Source organism: Ambystoma mexicanum, chromosome 1q (genome assembly GCF_040938575.1).
Source record: "Ambystoma mexicanum isolate Mex_15411 chromosome 1q, UKY_AmexF1_1, whole genome shotgun sequence".
NCBI lineage: Eukaryota > Metazoa > Chordata > Amphibia > Caudata > Ambystomatidae > Ambystoma > Ambystoma mexicanum.
The window spans coordinates 668,778,011-668,801,740 of record NC_090922.1 but is presented as its reverse complement, the minus strand read 5'-3'; the positions used below and the strand labels follow the sequence as shown (position 1 = coordinate 668,801,740).

At 43.4% G+C, this 23,730-nt stretch overlaps 1 protein-coding gene across 4 annotated transcripts in view; it reads right to left on the bottom strand.

Moving 5' to 3' along the window:
- Positions 1–21,174, bottom strand: part of LOC138535053 (dimethylaniline monooxygenase [N-oxide-forming] 2-like) — a 500,693-nt gene extending 479,519 nt beyond the window's left edge. For 3 of the 4 annotated variants that reach the window (XM_069641267.1, XM_069641266.1, XM_069641265.1), the window contains exons 1-2: positions 21,037–21,168; positions 20,078–20,266 (exon numbers count right to left, since the gene is read on the bottom strand). In XM_069641267.1, the coding sequence (XP_069497368.1) occupies positions 20,078–20,266; positions 21,037–21,168 (321 nt within the window). Of the gene's footprint in view, positions 1–20,077; positions 20,267–21,036 lie in introns of all 4 variants that reach the window. The other variant, XM_069641268.1, reaches the window with a different exon arrangement.
- Between the last annotated feature and the right edge of the window lie 2,556 nt (positions 21,175–23,730).

Genomic DNA, 23,730 nt, shown 5'->3' with positions numbered 1-23,730 from the left:
GGGTGTAGTGAGAGGTGGGGAGAGGGATGTAGTGAGAAGTAAGGAGAGGGGTGTAGTGACAGGTAAGGAGTGGGTGTAGTGTGAGGTGAAGAGAGGGGTCTAGTGAGAAGTGGGTACAGGTGTGACAGATGAAGAGATGGGGAGATGAAAGGTGATACGAGGAGAGAGAGATAATGAGAGGAGAGAGAGAAAAGGAGAGAGAATGAGAAAGAGAAGGGCCGAGAGATAGTGTGTGTGAAAACCAGAGTGAGTAGGAAGTGAGAGGAGACAGTGGGAGAAAAAAAGGAGGTAGTAAGATCAGGGAGAGCAGCGAAAGGAGGCAATTGAAGCTGAAGCTGATCCAGAGCATCTGAGAGTGGCACTTTCCCCACATCAAGTCAAGTTAACTATTCTGGGGAGTGTTAGGAAGGGCCTCTCTGGGAAATTCCCAGAGAAAGCTGGTTAGAAAAGCATGTTGCCTTTAGGCCCTCAGTACAAGCTGCAGTACATATTAGGTGTTAACTGTCACTAGTTGGGGAGTCTGGGGTTTAGGGATGCCTAGGATAGGGCCACTAACCGTTACTGGTCAACCAATCATGGGCTTTAGGTAAACCCTCTACCAATGTAAAAAAGGTTTTGGAGGGGCCAGAAAAATAGTGAAAACCTAATTGGAACAAATCTAGAATTCTGTTGTTTTCGGTGCAGTACTGTAATTGGACAGTGACAATTCTTCCTAGGACCTTCGCAATCCAGGATGAATAAGAGAAAATAGAAGATTTTTTTTTTCTTTTTCTTTTGAAAGTAGAGAAATTACAACCTTCTTGAATGGTCCATCCGAAAGGACTCTATGCCCTCAAGGAAAGAGCACTACAGGGGGAAAACAGAAGTCAAGAATGGCCCACTATCCAAGCCTCGCTCACTGCCGGGAGAACACAGAACAACCTAGGGGAGTACTCTTACTGTAGTGGCCTTACGAAGAAGACTTGCCCCCCCTGAGGAAATCTGAAGGCACAGCAGAGGAACTGCTGTCTCTGCTCTGTGGGAAGAGGGGGGCCCATTAAAGATCTCTGCCCTCCCCCCCAGGTAAACTAGGAGTTGGACCTTGCCACTGTAGTGAAACCAATATGACAGGGGTAGGGTAGGGAAGGAATGCCAAGGGATGCTTCCATCATCGACAACTATATGCCCAGGGTGATATACTGTCAGGGACCTTGTGAGTGACTGCCCATATCCATGGGGAGGCAGACTGGGTCATGGTAGATTCAGGCGGCAACCAAAACATATGCCAGGAACCTATATCTCCACCAAGCACCCAGGCTGTGAACCCCAAGATCACGTATTGTATTCACAGGTATTGGGTGATGTATAACACAACACGGGTTTCACTTTCAGTAGGGGATATGAAATGGAACACCAAAGTCTTCATCCAGAGGATCTAGTATTGGGCAGAAGATTCCCCAGGTTTAGAGAATGGATAGAATCCTTGCTCCACCAGGATCATGGCCATAGATACCCATCCGAAACCGATGAATGAGCCAAGCAATCAGCTGATATGCCTCTAGGGAGAAGGGACATATCTCTTGTCACTGTCCCAACATACCTCAAAGACAGTTTCCACAGAGTAGCAGGGGGGAGAGTAAGGTCACAAGCAACATCTGTGGAAAGGTTGTTAGCTGGCGAACAGTATAGGGGGGCTTTGGGAAAAGGGTGGAGGTATGCGACAGGGACAAGTTCATGACCCTGTCCGGGGGGTAGAGTCTCTGAGATTCCCCCATGTGTCATGCATGTGGATATTGGTGCTACAATCTGTCACAAAATGCGTATCAGCACTTGTTCTATCCTGTGTGATGTATTGACCCACTTTGCTATACTACGGCCTCACTCTGCTAGCTATGGTGCGAGAAACAGTAAAATGGCGGCAAAATCCTTGTGTGTGCCAAAACCTCCAAAACCACATTTTTCAACACAGAAAAAGATGGCTGACAACCGGCCATGCATGGTGCATGTGTGGTGGAACAGAGAACACGCTGCAGAAAAAGTGCCAGTGGGCTCCATGACCAATAAACATAGAGTAGAGGGAGCAGCAGTGCTTTGCAAGTGAAACTCCAAAATTCGCCTGTAAATGACATTTATTTTGCGGCTGAAAATTCAAATTACCTGTACACAACACTTTCCAACACTCAAAATCTTGCTTGGCGCTAAAATTCATTTAATCTAATGAAGCACTGTGAATTATAAGTTCCTGAAATGTGAAGAGCAAAACATTTTCTCAGCAAAACTGGATTGCCTGTGAATGATAGTTGCTGTCAAAAATCTGTGTGCAGCCACACTGGGCTACCTGCGAATGACAGACCCTGTCAAATGGGCTTTTCTTATTAAACTTTAAAGTTGTCTAAAACTAAAGATCTGCCGGATTAACAAATATAAAAGGACTGTTGCTGAAAGTAACATGGATCTCAGTTGTTTTGATCCCACATGTTTAAATCTAAGAATGTAATTTATCTATGCCATTTGATGCAACAAGTTTGTTTTATGCTGGATTGCAAGTCAAGAAATTAAGAATTAACTTAGACTGGCTGGGCCCGCAAGAAGTTGAAAAACAGGTTTCCACCCAAGGGGAGAGCATTCCTCTCAGCAGATGCTCACTGACACATGATAATTGTGGGTTAGGCCAGATGTTTGTCTGCTGCCAGGGACTGAACAATGGCAGATTCTCCAGGCCAGGAAATGGACGTGTGAAAGGTCATGAACTAGGCCTGCAGAAGGAAATCCCAAAGGTGGGGGGCTGCTCCTTGCCTCCAGAGACAGACAAAAGGCAGACCATTTGCTGCAAAGATTATGTAATGAACAATTATTAGAGACTTATAACTCGATATCATAAGTGGTGATAAATAAAAAAAGGATAGATTTGTTAATCTAATTTTTGGCCCTACATTTCAAAACGTGGAACTATGTAGCATATTCTGAACAGGAATGGCAATATATGTGGTTTTCTGGAAACTGTATTTATGCTAGAATGGTTAAACTTTGCACACACAAGCATATTTGTGTAAATCTGGGGTTAGTTTGGAAAATGTGTGCATGGTGAAATGGACAAAATGCTGCAAAAAGGCGAAACAAGGTCTCACAGCTGTGGGAATTTGAGGAACAGATACTCCATAAAATATGTGATCCTTGTACGTGATTTTCATAGAGGTTACAAATGTATAAATATGTATTTAGGACATAATTCGATTTTGATACTAGTGGCTAGGGGAGGTGTCTAAGGATTGTAAAAACCAAACCATAAACTTGACATCATCTGTCTTTGATCCAATCACGCGGATGCGAGGCTGAGATGAGGCTCTGATGCAATCCCAATTCACAGGGGCGAGTTTAGTTAAGCCGGCCCATACAACAATTTTTGTGATGTCATTGGAAAGGATAAATAGAGAGAGCTGACAACACATAGACTCTCTCTTGTGATTCCAGCGAAGCACTCTGACCCAGCGTTCAACATCCAGCCTTTAACATCCTTCCAGATCCAGATGCCAATCACAAGACCAAGCAGTAGCTGAACCATTTTCAGCTAGGCCTCAATCCTCCATTAATCCTCAACTAATACTTATAACCCAGTGGAGCGCTGTGGTGTGGGGAAGCATCCTGAAACTATCTGACTTGCTATCATAAGTGCTTGCCTGATGATCTCGCCATCCCTCTAATCTGAAATATCCAGAAACAAGAAGGGCAGATCCCGTGCAGTTCCAGTGACCGGCCTAGCTGATCCTGTCCCGTGCCAGATGTGCTGTCCTCCCCTGATAGACCCGATACATTGACCAGAATCTTGATGGGCCAAAAATCTTAAATCCCAGTGGATTGTGAGTATTAACAGGACGCTAGAGAACTATTGTTTACCTTGCATTATATTGTTCCACCCTTACCTCTGAAATATCCTTACTTCCATAACCAGTAACAGTGTCAAAATCTTAGTGCTGTCTTATTCTGTCCATTTGCTAAAGCGTCATTTTTCATAGTAATTTTATTTGTGTAAGTCTCATCCATAAATCCCACTTCGAGTGCTTGGACTGGTTCCGCCGGGGAAGGCGCTGGGGATCTGTTACGGAAGTCATGAATCAGTCTCAGAGCTTACTTCGTCCCAACTTGGTTGTCTAGACTGCATGCTCTAGTCTTGAGTAAAAGCATAACCCCTACTTTCTGATTTTAAACTGAAGTGCTTGTCCACATTTGTCTTTATTTTCGAAAAACACCTCTCACTAAAACCTCCATAGCTCCCTCAGTTTTGAAGATAGAAACACAATTCCCCCTGATACCTAACATCCTTCGTTATCTCCACAACCCAACACTGCATTGCAAAACAGTGTCTTTGACCCGTTTGTATCAAGAATCGCATAAGTAAAAGTTTGCCGCAAAATTACATTTTGCAAATGTTTTACACGTGTGAATTGTCTTTAAATTATTTCCCACTTTGCCTTTGAGATTCCAAATGTTTTCTTTTGATTAAATCATTGCTTGTGATTGCTTGCATCTGTTCTAAGAGGCTCCCACAGAAATGTATAATCATTCAAGCATTTTTGACCACATTTGGTATTTTGCTCAGCCACTTTCAAAGCCATGCTGACAGTTGAAAAGTCAAATCCATTTTTCTCTTGTGTTTAAGGGGGGAAGGTGGGAGTGATATTCTGTTTGATCTGCATTATCCCTGGGTACCTGCTCTCTCCTCACATCTATTTAAATTGCCTATTGGTGGGTTGGGGAGTGTTGCAGGGGAACTTCTAACCACAGTGCTACTGTTCCAAACCAACCCAAAAGTATTTTTTTCTGTGCTGCATTCTTTTTGTGCTCATTACCTGATTCCCAGTGCATTAAAGATATTATTCAGTGTCTGTCACCCCATTGGTGATTGTTGTTACCTGTTAAAAATATATTGTGATTTTAAATTATAAATGAATAAACAAATTACCGTTCCAAACCAGCCTCTGATTCCTGGTTCAGTGTGACTGGGGGCGGAGTATTTTGAGAAGGGTGTGATATGAGTGGTATATCATTCAGAATATTGAACTTATAGACAAAGATAAATAAGGGTTTCGTTTGCGCACTACATGCTGGGCGAGACTTGGTTGCGTATCTGATTGAATACCCTTACACTCCAGTGTTTGTATTCCTTTCTTTCAGAACCATGGCTCCCTGAATGCATCTGGGACAAGTCAAGAAAACCAGGAGAACAGAATCACGAACAGCAAGGATATGGACTCAGGGTTTCCATGCCAAGCAGAAATTAAACACTCAACACCTGGCCTGTCTATCACAGATGGAGCAGTATGGAGAGACTGTAGGAGAAACAGAAACCCTCCCCAAACCAGTTTGCAAGCAAACTCAACAGCACCTGAGGAAAGCTAAAAGAAGAACGAGCAGCCTGAGTCTCCTGATGCTACCACACCATCAAAGACTGCAAACAAACTGAAAAGGGGCGAGGTGCTTTGAGGGGTGTTTAAAGCAAGCCTCTCAACTGTGTAACCCAGGTCCTGGGCGAAAGACAGGCACAGATTGATTCCTAGAGTCAGGTGAGTGCTGCAGCCAATGGCAGAGGGAGGGGCAGGCAGGGCCAGCAGGAACACAGTATATACAGAGAAGGAATGAGCATGGGTTGCAGGTGTGAGGTCAGGAGGTGTGAAGGTGGACTGAGAAACGAGGTGGAGGACAGACTGAGGAGGGAGTGCTGAATAGGTGGTGTCAGATTTAGAACAAAATGCAGATGAGGTGTTTGTGAGAGAGACATACCAGTTGCATGTGTGTTGAGTAGTGAGGATTGAGCTGTGTAAAAGGCGAGAGAGTGAGAGAGAGAGAGAGAGACAGAGAGAGAGAGAGAAAGAGCGAGAGAGAGAGAGAAAAAGAAAAAATAAAGCAAGGGAGAAGTGTAGGAGAATTAGAGCTGGAGTGAAAGAGTGTTTGATGATGGTGTGGAGAAAGTGCAAGGTGGTATTGGGAATAGAGGTGTGGGCCGAGTGAAGTAGAAGGGGGGTGAGGGTAGTGAAAAGAGGCAGAGTGAGTGTGGCAAAGAATAGATTAGGGAGGTGTAGTGCGATGGGTGTGGTGTGAGTTGGGTAGTGTGAGTAGACGGGTGTATTGAGAGGTGTGAATAGGGGTCTAGTGAAAGGTGAGAAAAGTGGCCTAGTGACAGGTAAAGAGAGAATGGTGAGCACTGGAGCGATAGGGGGAGAGAGAGAGAGAAAGAGAGAGAGAGAGAGAGAGAGAGAGAGAGAGAGAGAGAGAAAGAGTGTGAAAAACGGAGGGAGAGGAGCCAGTGGGAGAACGGAAGGAGGTAGAGGAGCGACTGAGGATGAGACTGAACCAAAGCATCGAAGATTGCCACTTTCCTTCCAAGTTACATTAACAATCCTTGAGAGGGTTTGATTAGGGCATCTCTAAAAAATAAAAAGCCCCAAAAGGAGCCAGATAGATAATGCAGATGCTTGCAGATAGCAGTAGATAGTAGGTGTTATTGACTGGGTTTAAGGACATGTGGCTAGGCAGGTCAAAGCATCCAGGAGACGAGAGAGGGACGCCCAGCAGTGTATCTCTCTCCCCCCTCCTCCGTTCCAGCCTGGTTCATTGAACAAATCTAACTGTTTAAGTATTAAACCCATCTGCCTGTCTTCAGACTGACTATTCTACCCAATGAGAACGAGAACAGTTGATACACCTTAAACTGTTCTTTTTTTTTCTTCTTTTTTTTAAAAATGTTTTATGGTTTGTACAAACCTTTAAAATATTTCACAATTATTTACATAAAAAAAGATACAGAGTCTACGGTTCTATTCAATTTTCATCAGTCATACGTTCTTGCAACACAATTTGTGGTTTCTAAATAACAATTGGTTTATCGTTAAATTTCTTAATTATGTCTTCCAAATAGTGCGTTAATGCAATTGTTCGTTTTGTTTTTGAGTCTTCAAAGCACAGTGCCCACAGCTCATCTGTGCTCAGTGTTTGACTAAGCTGTTCTTTTAATGTCTTTAATAAAATCCTTGGATATTCCAGTAGACAGGTTATTTCTGTGACACTTGATTCTGATATTTGGTTAAGCTGTCTTTCCTTGTGAGATGTATTGAGAAACCCTTGGAACAGTAAGAGTTCAGCCCACCCCTATCCTGTCAACAATTGACCACAGAGGTGAGAGTGAAGGTCGACCTGGTCCTTCGGTTGTTCTCTGAGAAGGTCAGGGTTTGCTCAAGGAACACAGGAGCACACTCTTTTCCCTTGCTACTGTTAAGTGTGCATGCTCTATGCACGGTGTACTGTTGTATAGTTGTTGCTTCTCTATCTGCATATGCATTCATTGACACTTCCTCGTGTGAACAAAAATAAAAATGTTAAACCTGTCCCTGAGCCAAGTGTTCTATTGATCCTTCAATGGCAATTCCTGGTGTTATTCTGATACATCGTTTATGCAAATAGTTCTGATGTGGGTTTTTTTCTTTTGAAGAGTGAACATGCATTAGGTTAACTGCTTTCATGGATAACAGACACTGTGCGTATGAGAAATACATAAATGAAAGAATATCCACATGGCTGTTTGAACTTCTTTTCAACATAACCACATCTTAAATACAATAAATGGTGTGACATTTTGTTTGTTCTATACTAGCAGAATTAAGTATGGTGTTTTTATAAGCAGCCAGACTCCTGAAAAATGTTGGCGTTTGTCTGGATAGGTAAAAATCAGAAAAACTAAATACAATTTTGAATCTTATGGCAGGAAGGGTGTGTTCAGGGTGCGTTTGCTTCAGCTGTCTCTCACACAGGTTTGGGGGACTTATCAGGAAAATCTCTTGTTATTTGATCAGGGACACCATTTCACCAAAAGGCCTGGGGTAGCGGAAGTGACATCACATGACCCTTGACCGCTGATGACATAACAGGAAGTGATGTCAGTTGACTGCACCCCCAAGTGACATCAGGGGAAGTGATGGCAGACAACCTTTCACCCCTTGACAAAACAGGAAGTAACATCACACAGCATTGTTCCTCAATAGACTAAGAAAAATATGGTTACAATATCACTGTAATATGATCTACATTTCATACAAGAATGGATCACCATATATATCGTTAATATCAGTGTGTATAGGCCCATATTACCAAATTATTGTGAATGTAAGTGGTTGTCCAATAGAACAACCTGGACTATTGTACATCACTCATGCTAAACTGTAAAAAGACAGAGCATCTCATAGACATCGAAACCCCAAAGCACAGACATCCAGTGCCTGCCAAGTGTCTGGCCACATATTGGAAACAACAACTGACCGACACAAGTCCAACCAGAAAAACAATGGTTTGGGGGGTTACGCAGAGCTGTGCCTGTGGTTATGAATGATTTGAAACCTTCCAGCCATCACCTTTCTGTTTTTACTTATTTGGTAAGTAACTCGCATATGTTTTTGTTAGATGGAAGACATAGGGGACATGTTGTAGGATGTGTTCCAGGTCACAGTAATTGCAGGGTTTTGTATTTTAAAATGTAAGGCTGCTGCGCCTTGAGACCTAGGCTACTCCCCACTCATGATGCCCAATGAGGCTGGAACATGTCTGGTGTCACCAAGCATGATTTTCATAAGGTACTTGTCCCTTCAGGCTGAAAAACGATGGTCTGGAGGATTGCCCAGAGCTGTGCCAGCAGTTATGAATTATTTGAAACCTTCCAGCCATCACCTTTCTCTTTTGCCTATTTGGTAAGCAACCCACTATTTTATTGTTAGATGGGAGATAGAGGGGAAGGATGTGTTGCATGTCACAGTAATCTCACAGTAATAGCATTGTTTTTTTCATTTAAAAAGTAATCAGCAGCAGCAGCTCCATGACATCACCCCTAGAAAAGGCCCATTTTATTATTTTCGTTGGCCCTATATCTTGCTTAATGCCAGCCTCCTCCAGCTTCTAAGCACTGAACAGGAACTGAACCCATGTTGCACTGCAGCCTCTTGTTCCCAAAGCAAGTGTGTTGCCCCTGAGCTATCCTTCCAAAAATATTTTTTTTTACTTGAGTGAGCACCAAATGGTTTACTTCAAAGCCAGGGGCATCTACAGATTCATTCAAAACCTTCCACCCAGCACTTTTGTGGTTATGGTTTATTCAAACCTTACAAAATCCCTCCCATTTTATAACACTTTTTTTTTAAAATAGCACCATATTCAAAACAGTAGTTTTACAATAAACAATATCACAATTCTAATTTTGTGGCCAAGAATCAGACAGTTCCTTCTGAAATTGTTCGTCTAGTTATATAGAATGTCACTCCTTTGGGTGTAAATGTCAACCTCTAACGCTCTTGCGTCCGATACCCGTTTGCATGACAATAAGCATAATAGCATTGTCATCTTAGCTGATAATTCCTTCCTGGATAGATCCTCATTATTTGGCGATGTTGTAAACAAATGTAATACTCTGTCTACATCCCAAAATTGGTCGTATTTAACCCTGGGGGGGTCTCATCAGTCTGACACCTTTCAGTAATCGGCATACCAAGGGATGTTCCCCTATTGTTCATACTTCTACATACATGTGTCCCGCTGATATTGCCGATCTAGCAGTATTGATGGTCCTGTATGCTTTGCCTTGCACTGCCATTTGTGCAAATAAATTAGCTACCTGTACTGCATCTGTTCTAGCTGAATTAACACTCCTCTCTCCGCATCCCTAAGGGCAATTTGACAGAAGGGGAAGACAAGTGGGTCCACATAAACCAGCTAAAGAGTTGCCACTCCAGGCATACTTTGTAGCAGATGGAAGAGCATACTGGAAACCCAGAGGGGGAAATTCCGAACACCTAGAAAAATTATTAAATATTCATTGAGTACACCTGCGAAAATGAGTAGGTCAGTATGGGAACATTTTCATAACCGTGTTATGTTCTGTGTTCTAATATTGGCACTAAAATCCCAAGAATCACCAAGGAGGACCACTCGGGGACAGGGAGGAAAAACCAAAGGAATCTGGAGTATCGTCCCATTCCAACCCGAACCGGCGAGGAGAGCGGGTCGCCTCAATCTCTGTACCAACTGAATTTCTCCACATGGACAGAAAAGAACATCCCACTCAGCCGACTCCCCCTCGACTGGACATCAAAACAAAGTCAGGAGGGGGAATCTGTGGGATATATTGACCCACTTTGTTATACTATGTGATCTCACTCTGCTAGCTATGGTGTGAGAAACAGTAAAATGGCGGCAAAACCCTTGTGCTCGCCAAAACCTCCAAAATCTCCAAAACCCTGTTTTTCAACACACAAAAGTATGGCTGACAACCGGCCACCCATGGTGCATGCGTGGTGAAACAGAGCAAATGCTGTGGAAAAAGTGCCAGTGGGCTCCATGACCAATAAACAGAGTGCAGAGGGAGCAGCAGCGCTTTGCAAATGAAACTCCAAATTTGCCTGTAAATGACATTTATTTTGCTGCTGAAACTTCAAATTACCTGTACACAACACTTTCCAACACTCAAAATCTTGCTTGGCGCTAAAATTCATTTAATCTAATGAAGCACTGTGAATTATTAGGTCCTGAAATGTGAAGAGCAAAAATTTTCTCAGCAAAACTGGATTGCCTGTGAATGACAGTTTCTGTCAAAAATCTGTGTGCAGCCACACTGGGCTACCTGTGATTGACAGCCCCTGTCAAATGGGCTTTCCTGATTAAACTTTAAAGTTGTCTAAAACTAAAGATCTGCCGGATAAGCAAATATAAAAGGACTGTTGCTGAAAGTAACACGGATCTCAGTTGTTTTGATCCCACAGGTTTAAATCTAAGAATGTAATTTATCTATGTCATTTGATGCAACAAGTTTGTTGTATGCTGGATTTCAAGACAAAACATTAAGAATTAACTTAGACTGGCTGGGTTTGCAAGAAGTTGAAAAAGACGTTTCCACCAAAGGGGAGGGCATTCCTCTCAGCAGATGCTCACTGACACATGATAATTGTGGGTTAGGCCAGACTTTTGTCTGCTGCCAGGGCCTGAACAATGGCAGATTCTCCAGGCCAGGAAATGGACGTGTGAAAGGTCGTAAACTAGGCCTGCAGAAGGAAATCCCAAAGGTGGGGGCTGCTCCTTGCCTCCAGAGACACACAAAAGGCGGACCATTTGCTGCTAAGAATATGTAATGAACAATTTTTAGAAACTTATGACTCAATATCAGAAGTACTGGAACTATGTATAAATATGTATTTAGGACACAATTCGATTTTGATACTAGTGGCTAGGGGAGGTTTCTAAGGATTGTAAAAACCAAACCATAAACTTGACATCATCTGTCTTCGATCCAATCACTCGGATGTGAGGCGGAGATGAGGCTCTGATCTAATCCCAGTTCAAAGGGGCGAGTTTAGTTAAGCCAGTGCATAGACCCATTTTTGTGATTTCATTGGAAAGGATAAATAGAGACAGCTGACAACACATAGACTCTCTCTTCTGATTCTAGCAAAGCACTCTGATCCAGCATTCAACATCCACCCTTTAACATCCTTCCTGATCCAGATGCCAATCACCAGGCCAAGCAGTAGCTGAACCATTTTCAGCTAGGCCTCTATCCTCCATTAATCCTCAACTAATCCTTACAACCCAGTGGAGCACTGTGGTGTGGGGACGCATCCTTAAATTATCTGGCTTGCTATCATAAGTGCTTGCCTGATAAACTCGCCATCCAGCTGATCTGAAATATCCAGAAACAAGAAGGGCAGATCCCGTGCAGTTCCTTTGACCGGCCTTGCTGATCCTGTTCCGTGCCTGATGTGCTGTCCTTCTCTGATAGACCCGATCCATTGACCAGAATCTTGACAGGCCAAAAATCTTAAACCCCAGTGGATTCGGAGTATTAACAGGAAGCTAGAGAACTATTGTATACCTTGCATTATCTTGTTCCACCCTAATCTCTGAACTATCCTTACTTCCATAACCAGTAATATTGTCAAAATCTTAGTGTTGTCTTATTCTGTCCATTTGCTAAAGCGTCGTTTTTCATAGTCATTTTATTTGTGTAAGTCTCATCCATAAATCCCCCTTCGAGTGTTTCGACTGCTTCCACCGGTGAAGGCGCTGGGGATCTGTTACTGAAGTCATGACAGTGTCTTTGACCCGTTTGTATCAAGAATCGCATAAGTAAAAGTTTGCCGCAAAATTACATTTTGCAAATGTTTTACACGTGTGAATTGCCTTTACATTATTTCTAACTTTGCCTTTGAGATTTGAATGTTTTCTTTTGATTAAATCATTGCTTGTGATTGCTTGCATCTGTTCTAAGAGGCTCCCACAGAAATGTATAATCATTCAAGCATTTTTAACCACATTTGGTATTTTGCTCAGCCACTTTCAAAGCCATGCTGACAGTTGAAAAGTCAAATCCATTTTTCTCTTGTGTTTAAGGGGGGAAGGTGGGAGTGATATTCTGTTTGATCTGCATTATCCCTGGGTGCCTGCTCTCTCCTCACATCTATTTAAATTGCCTATTGGTGGGTTGGGGAGTGTTGCAGGGGAACTTCTAACCACAGTGCTACTGTTCCAAACCAACCCAAAAGTATTTTTTTCTGTGCTGCATTCTTTTTGTGTTCATTACCTGATTCCCAGTGCATTAAAGATATTATTCAGTGTCTGTCACCCCATTGGTGATTGTTGTTACCTGTTAAAAATATATTGTGATTTTAAATTATAAATGAATAAACAAATTACCGTTCCAAACCAGCCTCTGATTCCTGGTTCAGTGTGACTGGGGGCGGAGTATTTTGAGAAGGGTGTGATATGAGTGGTATATCATTCAGAATATTGAACTTATAGACAAAGATAAATAAGGGTTTCATTTGCGCACTACATGCTGGGCGAGACTTGGTTGTGTATCTGATTGAATACCCTTACACTCCAGTGTTTGTATTCCTTTCTTTCAGAACCATGGCTCCCTGAATGCATCTGGGAGAAGTCAAGAAAACCTGGAAAAGAGCCAGGAGAACAGAATCACGAACAGCAAGGATATGGACTCAGGGTTTCCATGGCAAGCAGAGATTAAACACTCAACACCTGACCTGTCTATCACAGATGGAGCAGTATGGAGAGACTGTAGGAGAAACAGAAACCCTCCCCAAACCAGTTTGCAAGCAAACTCACCAGCACCTGAGGAAAGCTAAAAGAAGAACGAGCAGCCTGAGTCTCCTGATGCTACCACACCATCAAAGACTGCAAACAAACTGAAAAGGGGCGAGGTGCTTTGAGGTGTGTTTAAAGCAAGCCTCTCAACTGTGTAACCCAGGTCCTGGGCGAAAGACAGGCACAGATTGATTCCTAGAGTCAGGTGAGTGCTGCAGCCAATGGCAGGGGGAGGGGCAGGCAGGGCCAGCAGGAACACAGTATATACAGAGAAGGAATGAGCATGGGTTGCAGGTGTGAGGTCAGGAGGTGTGAAGGTGGACTGAAAAACGAGGTGGAGGACAGACTAAGGAGGGAGTGCTGAATAGGTGGTGTCAGATTTAGAACAAAATGCAGATGAGGTGTTTGTGAGAGAGTCATACCAGTTGCATGTGTGTTGAGTAGTGAGGATTGAGCTGTGTAAAAGGCGAGAGAGTGAGAGAGAGAGAGAGAGAGAGAGACAGAGAGAGAGAGAGAGAGAGAAAGAAAAAATAAAGCAAGGGAGAAGTGTAGGAGAATTAGAGCTGGAGTGAAAGAGTGTTTGATGATGGTGTGGAGAAAGTGCAAGGTGGTATTGGGAATAGAGGTGTGGGCCGAGTGAAGTAGAAGGGGGGTGAGGGTAGTGAAAAGAGGCAGAGTGAGTGTGGCAAAGAATAGATTAGCGAGGGGTAGTGCGATGGGTGTGGTGTGAGTTGGGTAGTGTGAGTAGACGGGTGTATTGAGAGGTGTGAATAGGGGTCTAGTGAAAGGTGAGAAAAGTGGCCTAGTGACAGGTAAAGAGAGAATGGTGAGCTCTGGAGCGATAGGGGGAGAGAGAGAGAGAGAGAGAGAGAGAGAGAGAGAGAGAGAGAGAGAGAGAGAGAGAGAAAGAGTGTGAAAAACGGAGGGAGAGGAGCCAGTGGGAGAACGGAAGGAGGTAGAGGAGCGACTGAGGATGAGACTGAACCAGAGCATCGAAGATTGCCACTTTCCTTCCAAGTTACATTAAAAATCCTTCAGAGGGTTTGATCAGGGCATCTCTAAAAAATAAAAAGTCCCAAAAGGAGCCAGATAGATAATGCAGATGCTTGCAGATAGCAGTAGATAGTAGGTGTTATTGACTGGGTTTAAGGACATGTGGGCTAGGCAGGTCAAAGCATCCAGGAGACGAGAGAGGGACGCCCAACAGTGTATCTCTCTCCCCCCTCCTCCGTTCCAGCCTAGTTCATTGAACAAATCTAACTGTTTAAGTATTAAACCCATCTGCCTGTCTTCAGACTGACTATTCTACCCAATGAGAACGAGAACAGTTGATACACCTTAAGCTGTTCTTTTTTTTTCTTCTTTTTTTTTAAATGTTTTATGGTTTTTACAAACCTTTAAAATATTTCACAATTATTTACATAAAAAAAGATACAGAGTCTACGGCTCTATTCAATTTTCATCAGTCATACGTTCTTGCAACACAATTTGTGGTTTCTAAATAACAATTGGTTTATCGTTAAATCTCTTAATTATGTCTTCCAAATAGAGCGTTAGTGCAATTGTTCGTTTTGTTTTTGAGTCTTCAAAGCACAGTGCCCACAGCTCATCTGTGCTCAGTGTTTGACTAAGCTGTTCTTTTAATGTCTTTAATAAAATCCTTGGATATTCCAGTAGACAGGTTATTTCTGTGACACTTGATTCTGATATTTGGTTAAGCTGTCTTTCCTTGTGAGATGTATTGAGAAACCCTTGGAACAGTAAGAGTTCAGCCCACCCCTATCCTGTCAACAATTGACCACAGAGGTGAGAGTGAAGGTCGACCTGGTCCTTCGGTTGTTCTCTGAGAAGGTCAGGGTTTGCTCAAGGAACACAGGAGCACACTCTTTTCCCTTGCTACTGTTAAGTGTGCATGCTCTATGCACGGTGTACTGTTGTATAGTTGTTGCTTCTCTATCTGCATATGCATTCATTGACACTTCCTCGTGTGAACAAAAATAAAAATGTTAAACCTGTCCCTGAGCCAAGTGTTCTATTGATCCTTCAATGGCAATTCCTGGTGTTAACCTGATACATCGTTTATGCAAATAGTTCTGATGTGGGTTTTTTTCTTTTGAAGAGTGAACATGCATTAGGTTAACTGCTTTCATGGATAACAGACACTGTGCGTATGAGAAATACATAAATGAAAGAATATTCACATGGCTGTTTGAACTTCTTTTCAACATAACCACATCTTAAATACAATAAATGGTGTGACATTTTGTTTGTTCTGTACTAGCAGAATTAAGTATGGTGTTTTTATAGGCAGCCAGACTCCTGAAAAATGTTGGCGTTTGTCTGGATAGGTAAAAATCAGAAAAACTAAATACAGTTTGAATCTTATGGCAGGAAGGGTGTGTTCAGGGTGCGTTTGCTTCAGCTGTCTCTCACACAGGTTTGGGGGACTTATCAGGAAAATCTCTTGTTATTTGATCAGGGACACCATTTCACCAAAAGGCCTGGGGTAGCGGAAGTGACATCACATGACCCTTGACCGCTGATGACATAACAGGAAGTGATGTCAGTTGACTGCACCCCCAAGTGACATCAGGGGAAGTGATGGCAGACAACCTTTCACCCCTTGACAAAACAGGAAGTAACATCACACAGCATTGTTCCTCAATACACTAAGAAAAATATGGTTACAATATCACTGTAATATGATCTACATTTCATACAAGAATGGATCACCATATATATCGTTAATATCAGTGTGTATAGGCCTATATTACCAAATTATTGTGAATGTAAGTAGTTGTCCAATAGAACAACCTGGACTATTGTACATCACTCATGCTAAACTGTAAAAAGACAGAGCATCTCATAGACACCGAAACCCCAAAGCACAGACATCCAGTGCCCGCCAAGTGTCTGGCCACATATTGGAAACAACAACTGACCGACACAAGTCCAACCAGAAAAACAATGGTTTGGGGGGTTACGCAGAGCTGTGCCTGTGGTTATGAATGATTTGAAACCTTCCAGCCATCACCTTTCTGTTTTACTTATTTGGTAAGTAACTCGCATATGTTTTTGTTAGATGGAAGACATAGGGGACATGTTTTAGGATGTGTTCCAGGTCACAGCAATTGCAGGGTTTTGTATATTAAAATGTAAGCCTGCTGCGCCTTGAGACCTAGGCTACTCCCCACTCATGATGCCCAATGAGGCTGGAACATGTCTGGTGTCACCAAGCATGATTTTCATAGGGTTTTTGTCCCTTCAGGCTGAAAAACGATGGTCTGGAGGATTGCCCAGAGCTGTGCCAGCGGTTATGAATTATTTGAAACCTTCCAGCCATCACCTTTCTCTTTTGCTTATTTGGTAAGCAACCCACTATTTTATTGTTAGATGGGAGGTAGAGGGGAAGGATGTGTTGCATGTCACAGTAATCTCACAGTAATAGCATTGTTTTTTTCATTTAAAAAGTAAACAGCAGCAGCAGCTCCATGACATCACCCCTAGAAAAGGCCCATTTTATTATTTTCGTTGGTCCTTTATATCTTGCTTAATGCCAACCTCCTCCAGCTTCTAAGCACTGAACAGGAACTGAACCCATGTTGCACTGCAGCCTCTTGTTCCCAAAGCAAGTGTGTTGTCCCTGAGCTATCCTTCCAAAAATATTTTTTTTGCTTGAGTGAGCACCAAATGGTTTACTTCAAAGCCAGGGGCATCTACAGATTAATTCAAAACCTTCCACCCAGCACTTTTGTGGTTATGGTTTATTCAAACCTTACAAAATCCCTCCCATTTTATAACACTTTTTTTTTTAAATAGCACCATATTCAAAACAGTAGTTTTACAATAAACAATATCACAATTCTAATTTTGTGGCCAAGAATCAGACAGTTCCTTCTAAAATTGTTCGTCTAGTTATATAGAATGTCACTCCTTTGGGTGTAAATGTCTCCCTATCAACCTCTAACGCTCTTGCGTCCGATACCCGTTTGCATGACAATAAGCATAATAGCATTGTCATCTTAGCTGATAATTCCTTCCTGGATAGATCCTCATTATTTGGCGATGTTGTAAACAAATGTAATACTCTGTCTACATCCCAAAATTGGTCGTATTTAAATCTGGGGGGTCTCATCAGTCTGATACCTTTCAGTAATCGGCATACCAAGGGATGTTCCCCTATTGTTCATACTTCTACATACATGTGTCCCGCTGATATTGCCGATCTAGCAGTATTGATGGTCCTGTATGCTTTGCCTTGCACTGCCATTTGTGCAAATAAATTAGCTACCTGTACTGCATCTGTTCTAGCTGAATTAACACTCCTCTCCATACACCAGCTATGCCACTTTGGCCATGTACACCAGTATGGCTTTCTGGTCCTGGTGCCCAGGATTCCTCAATGATGTTCTCAGCCTCATTCGATAGTCCTAGCCTATCCCAGGCTCCCTTTATATTGCACACACAATGAGGTTGAGACTTCCTGACTCCACTAGAGGATGGTTGTTCCCCTTTGGGTCCTGAATGATTGATCCAATTGTCTGTAGTGTGATCAGGTTGTCGTATGACACTTCCAACAGATCTGGGAACCATGCTTGTTCCCTCCATGCTGCAGTCCCTAATATTAATGATACTCTTTGACTCCTCACCTGTGCCAGAGTTCTTGCTATCATTGAAAGTGGCGGGAAGGCATATTCTATTTCTGAGCCGCATACTTGCAAGAAAGCATCTGTCGCCTCTGCTTCGTGGTCTGGTCTCCAGCTGAAAATTGAGCAATCTGTCTGTTCAGTCTCGATGCAAATAGGTCCCTCTGAAGTGGTTCACATCTTGCACACATTGTTTGGAATACTGTCTAGTCCAGCTTCTAGTCACTGGCACCCCATAGGAACCTGGAGTTACAATCTGCTACATCGTTCAGACAGCCCGGCAGGTATTCTGCCATCACTGAAATCCTTCTCTGTAGGCAATAGTGCCAGAACTCTTCTGCTAGATCTGCTAGCATTTTGGATCTCATTCCTCCTAACCTGTTTATATATCTCACTGTGGACACATTTAGCTTCTTGAGGAGAATGCAATATTGTGCCTTCTCCTGTGTGCAGCATCTTACTGCGAACGAGCCTGCTAGAAGCTTCAGGCAGTTAATATGCATATCCAGTTCTCTGTTTGACCACCTCCCTCCAGTCGTCATATTTACGCAATGGGCTCCCCAGCCCCATCTGCTGGCATCAGACTGTATTTTTAGGTCCGGGGATGAGACAAATATCGCTCTCCTTTGCCATGCCTCCATATGCTGTAGCCACTACTGCATTCCGGCAAGATAGAGGTGCTCCCAGTTCATAAGATGCCCCCCTCCTGAGATGTTGTATCTTCAATCTCTGGAGGGCTCTGTAATCGAGTGGGACTGAAAAGATCACTTGTATTGATGACGCTAATCATCCCCAGATGAAGATGTCACTCTTAGACTTCACTGCTTTTTTGTTTCCTTCTGTGGCATGCCCAGAGGGCAGAGGCATGCTTAACCTCACGGGCTCTCTTTCTTCCCCCTTTCTCTCCCTCATGCCCCTTTGCTCCCCTTGCATGTCCTGAGATAATTCTTTCCAATCCTCCATAATGGCCAACTGGTGGTGATCCCCAAATACTGGCGCCCAGAGCCTCCTGTATAATCTGTTCCATCTCTATATAGTTCCTTTTTTGGCTCACTTGCGCCCTACTTTGTTAACTGGAGCTGGACATTTTAAATAAAGCAATTTTTGCCACAGGTATGAAATAACTAATTAGAATATTTATTCACAGTTTTCTTTGTCCTGTATTCCTCTCACAAACACATTTACTGTGTGAGCACTGGTCTTAATTTTTGCTTGTCAGGTTTTTCTTTAAGTGTTTAGCCACCAGGTGGTGCTGTTCTGCCCTGTCGAGCGGTCTCCTGACAGAAGTTCTCTGTCACAGAATGTATGCGTGTGTAGCATGGAACGTTCTTCTTACTGCAGAAGGAAAATATACTTATCTCTCTTTCTGAGAGAAATAGTTTGACCCTCAATGCGGGCACTTGAAGAAGACACAGCTCACCGGAGAAAGGAGGCGGCGGAAATACATCTTTCCAATGCGCCTCCTCTCCGGCACCGTATCTACGCTGCCCCCCGATGCTGGTGTGAACTCATGTAGTATGATACCGGCAAAATTTATAAACATCTCCCTACAGTGCGGATATGCTCTGACTTAATCTTGATACGATTGCGCTAACGCTCCCCTCACTCACGCTACATTATATAAACAAACATTTCATTAGTCAGATTATTTTCAAAAAGTAAACAAATTGGTACTTAACTGGCTGCTTGAGCAGCAAAGATATAGGAAGCTATTAAGATGGTGGACAGATTTAGAGGTGTTGAGAGACTATTGGAGGAATAAGATCACATGTTTTTTGAAGACAAATAACAAGAGAACTACTAAAGACTCTGTTTTACATGTAACATGTAGTTTTTTCCACTTTATTGTTCTATTAAGGTTGTTGTTGTAGAACTGCTGGAGTTGAGTAAAGATAAGAGAAGCTTAATCCGAGCCTCTGGGTCTTGACATTGAATTCGTTTTCAACCCACAAGCTTTCATGTCCCTGTAGGCGGCAGAAATGTTCAGCTCAGCTACACGTCTTGGTATGCAATGAAAATACTAGTTGGGGAGTGTTCCCTTGAGTTCCGTTAAAAAAGTCTTGTTTTTATTTTTATTACAACTCAGAGACCTAGTGTTTTGGTTCAGATTTGTAAGTGTGCATGGTCAAGTCTGGATCAAGTTTAATATGTATGTATGGCAGTTTTCATTTGCTATATGCAGTAAATGACATCCTCTGACGCATTGAACTGCTGTGTTGGCATCTACAAGTTCTTTTCTCACCTACATCTGTGTTTTCAGTTTTGGGTGTGTCTGTGTGGCACTCGTTTAAAAGGGACTCAGACAGGGTACAAGATTTTCTCACCTGTAGTTTTATGTGTTTCATGAGGTTGAAGTGCTCAGCGTACAGTTTCAGATACTCCAGGAACTTCGAGTTGTGCATGTAGTTGGGGAAGTGGGCCGGCATGGGGAAGTCGCTATAACAGGACATCTCCTTGGATGAGTTTGTCACAAGTGACCTATAGATGCTGGCTCTCCCCTCTTCCACCTCCTCCTGCATCAGTGACAGAAACAAGCATCACATACAAGTACTGATGCATATAGGCCAATCAATAAGAAATAGTCACATTTAATATGTGACATGTTTAGGGCAAGTAGTATTGCATTTATTTACATTCCCCACAGACAGCAAGCGTTCATATTTTCATAATATTTTGCTTGATTTGCCTGTTGCAAGCTACAATACTGCCAACTTCACATTTATATATGTGGGGCTTCTATGTTATCTTTTACATTTTTATTAAAGTTTAGAGACTAAGTACACCTCTGTTACAGACAAGGTGGTACACAACACATTGGCATCACATACATGAATGTCATACAACTTTAACAAAATATAGTCAATTTGAAATTTGGTTCAATAACTTTAATCTAAGAACTACATCAAGCAAACATTTCAGTAAAAGGAACAACACAATTCTCCCAAAATCCGGCTACTTTAAATAATTGTTCTATAGTTTACATCGGTCAACTAGTTGTCATTTTCAAATACCCAAACCCCGTGCAAAGCCTCCCACGGCCCTCAAGGGAAGCATGTGCTACCTCTTACAATTCCCAGTGTCCCACTCTGTTGCCTTCACCACCAGTCAATAGGGTTTCTGAGCCCCCTTCACCCCAACTTCTCCTCTAATAACTGAGTGAAAGTCTGTTTGTGATCATAACGTGAACATTCTGGAAAAAAATCAGATCACACATGCTCAAACAGTTGAAAAAGAACACATGCAGGATACTCTTAATCAACATGTATATACAATATCCATGTACCATGTATCTCCAGATACCCCCAAGGTCATTGCTCTTTTCAAAGCAGGTGGGCTGCAGCCCCTCTTCCAGGCAGCTCTTAACTGCAGCTAAACCAGCACACCCGGCTCCGATTACTGCAACCGTCTTCACCATGCTCTCCTGTATTGGAACACAACCAAATCCATTAGTATATGAAATACTCTGGAACACGTTGGGACGTTATATGAGGTGGTGACTGGCTAATGGATTTTAAGGAATGTTGTTTAAATGCAGAACAACTATGTTCTGGGTATATACTGTTGGTAGAATAATTAGGGCATATTTGTCATATAGAAGAGAAGACTGGCTATAGTACCAAGCGAATGTGCATCAAGCAAGACAGACAGGCCCAAATGCATTGGCCAGAAGGTCGCATTTGCTAAACATTTTATTAACTTTTTTGACACATTAAAAATACTGTTTTTTGAACTGCTGAGAAAAAGAAAGTCATAGTTCTTTATTAAACTACCACACACAATGAAATAAAGGAATTAACCACAAGTGGGTAAGAGAGTGTGTGGCCCACACCGAAGGCTAAATAGCCTCTGTCTTTTTCTTCACTGCTACTTATTGTGCCTTACACGGTCACACACATTAGTGGGCTGCACCTCACAAACGATTCGATAATTGGGTTCGTTCAAGCTGCAAAGACTTTTCAAGAGGATAAATAAAGAAGTGGTGCCCACTCTACCAATATTTGTTTCATCAAGCAATACTACCCAATGTTTGGGTACAGGACAAGGCATGTTATTAATTGTGGCTGGAATATATTGGCAAATTGTGACATCAGGCATACGGCCTCATTACAAGTCCGGCGGTAACCCTGCCGGTGCATGCCAGTAGTTTGCCACCGGACTTGCCATATTTACCGGCTCCTGGCTTGCCGGAATCACGAGGGGATTATGACCCCGACGTTCCGGGAAGTCAGGCACCAGTAAATGTTAATCCCCATTCCCATTAGGACTCAATGGGAATGGGGACCACAGAAGCACCGGAACCATTAATAACGGTGCCAGTGCTTCCGTGAACTCTGCGAGCGGGTGCTGTTCCGTCCACCAGGTCTGACCCTGGCAGGTGGGACAGCACCCACCCGCAGACTCGTAGTGTACTGGACCGGTAACAACGTTGCCGGTAGGCTTACCAGCACCATTGTTACCTGACCGGCACACCTGTAATGAGGCCCATAGGCCCTCATTACTAGTTCAGCGGTAGCCATGCCGCTGTTGGCGGCATGGCTGCCGCCAAAATTGCGTCCGGGTCCTCAGAATGAGAGATAACTGGGCCATTCCGAGTTTGGAAGGCCCGGTAATTCCTCCCTCGAAGGACCCGGACCCGGTCCTTCCCCATTCCCATTTCAGCCCCCATAGGGCTGAATGGGAATGGGAGAGGGAGCAAACAACAGGCCATTACGAGTTGGCCTGTTGTTTGCTCCCTCTTCCCCTCGCGGGACCCAGTAAGCACACCTGGTTTGACCAGGCGTTGCTTCCTGGGTCCCGCGAGGGGACCTCGTAATGAGGCGGTACTGGGTAAACGGCGCCGGCACCTTTTACGGTGCCGTTTACCCCGTACCGCCAGGGTCGTAATGAGGCCCATAGCCTTGGTACTGCATACAGGGAAGAGTGGACCATGGTATTGTTACAGAATGTACCGTTGGGCAGGAGGCGTTGCCATCTAGTTGTGCCCTGGGGGCCAAGCAGTCCCTGGTACCATTTGCAGGCAGGTAATCTCCCTGTCAATCAGTTTATAACATTTAGTACCCTAGACTGCACTTAAGATGGCAATGGGCCTCATTACGAGGTAGGTTGTAGCCATGGTGCTATTAGCACCATGGCCAACCCCTTACTGCATTCTGTGTCCGGGTTCCCGAAATAGGGACTTACCGGGTCATTCCAACCTTGGAGGACCCGGTAAGTCCCCATTCCGGGAACCATTCCCCATTCCCATTCGAGCCCCCATAGGGCTCAATGGGAATGGGGATGGAGCTAATAACGGTACCGCAATTTGCGGTACCGTTATTAGCTCTGAAGTCCCTTAACGGGTCCCTTCGGAATAGGGTGGTATACCGGTGCCGGTAATCCCTTACCACCTACCTCGTAATGAGGCCCATGTTTCAGGGTAATAATACCTGAAGTTGTGCATCATCAGAAGCAGGAGGAAGGAGGCCGTGGTGGCCGCATGAAGGAACAGTAAAGGATGACCGGGCTGTCATGCCAGAAAGAAGTTGGTGTATTGGATTGACGGATGCCGGGTGAAGCCAGTAGGGCAGGCTGGAAGCAGCGAGTAAGGAGGAGTAGGGGCTTGGGAAGATTGCAGGCTGATGTAAAGGAGGAGCTCTGGTGAGTTGACCGGCAGCAGAAGTAGTAGGTGCGCAGGGAGTCAAGTGATTTGAGGCAAGAAGGAGGAACTCTGAGCGTAACCATCAGGTGAAGCTCAGAATTCTACCCATCAAGGATGTTAATTGTCCAACAGGAGGGACTAATATCCATTACCTTAAAACACATTACTAAAACATGTATTGTAGAAACAGTGAAATAAAAGTCCATCACCCCTTTCAAAAAAGGAGGCCTTGTTGGACTGACCAGAACAGTCATCGGTTTGACAAACAGAATACATGGACTAAATCAAGGCAGGGTCCTAAAAACATTTTAATTTATCATTGAAACCTTCCTTCCCTAA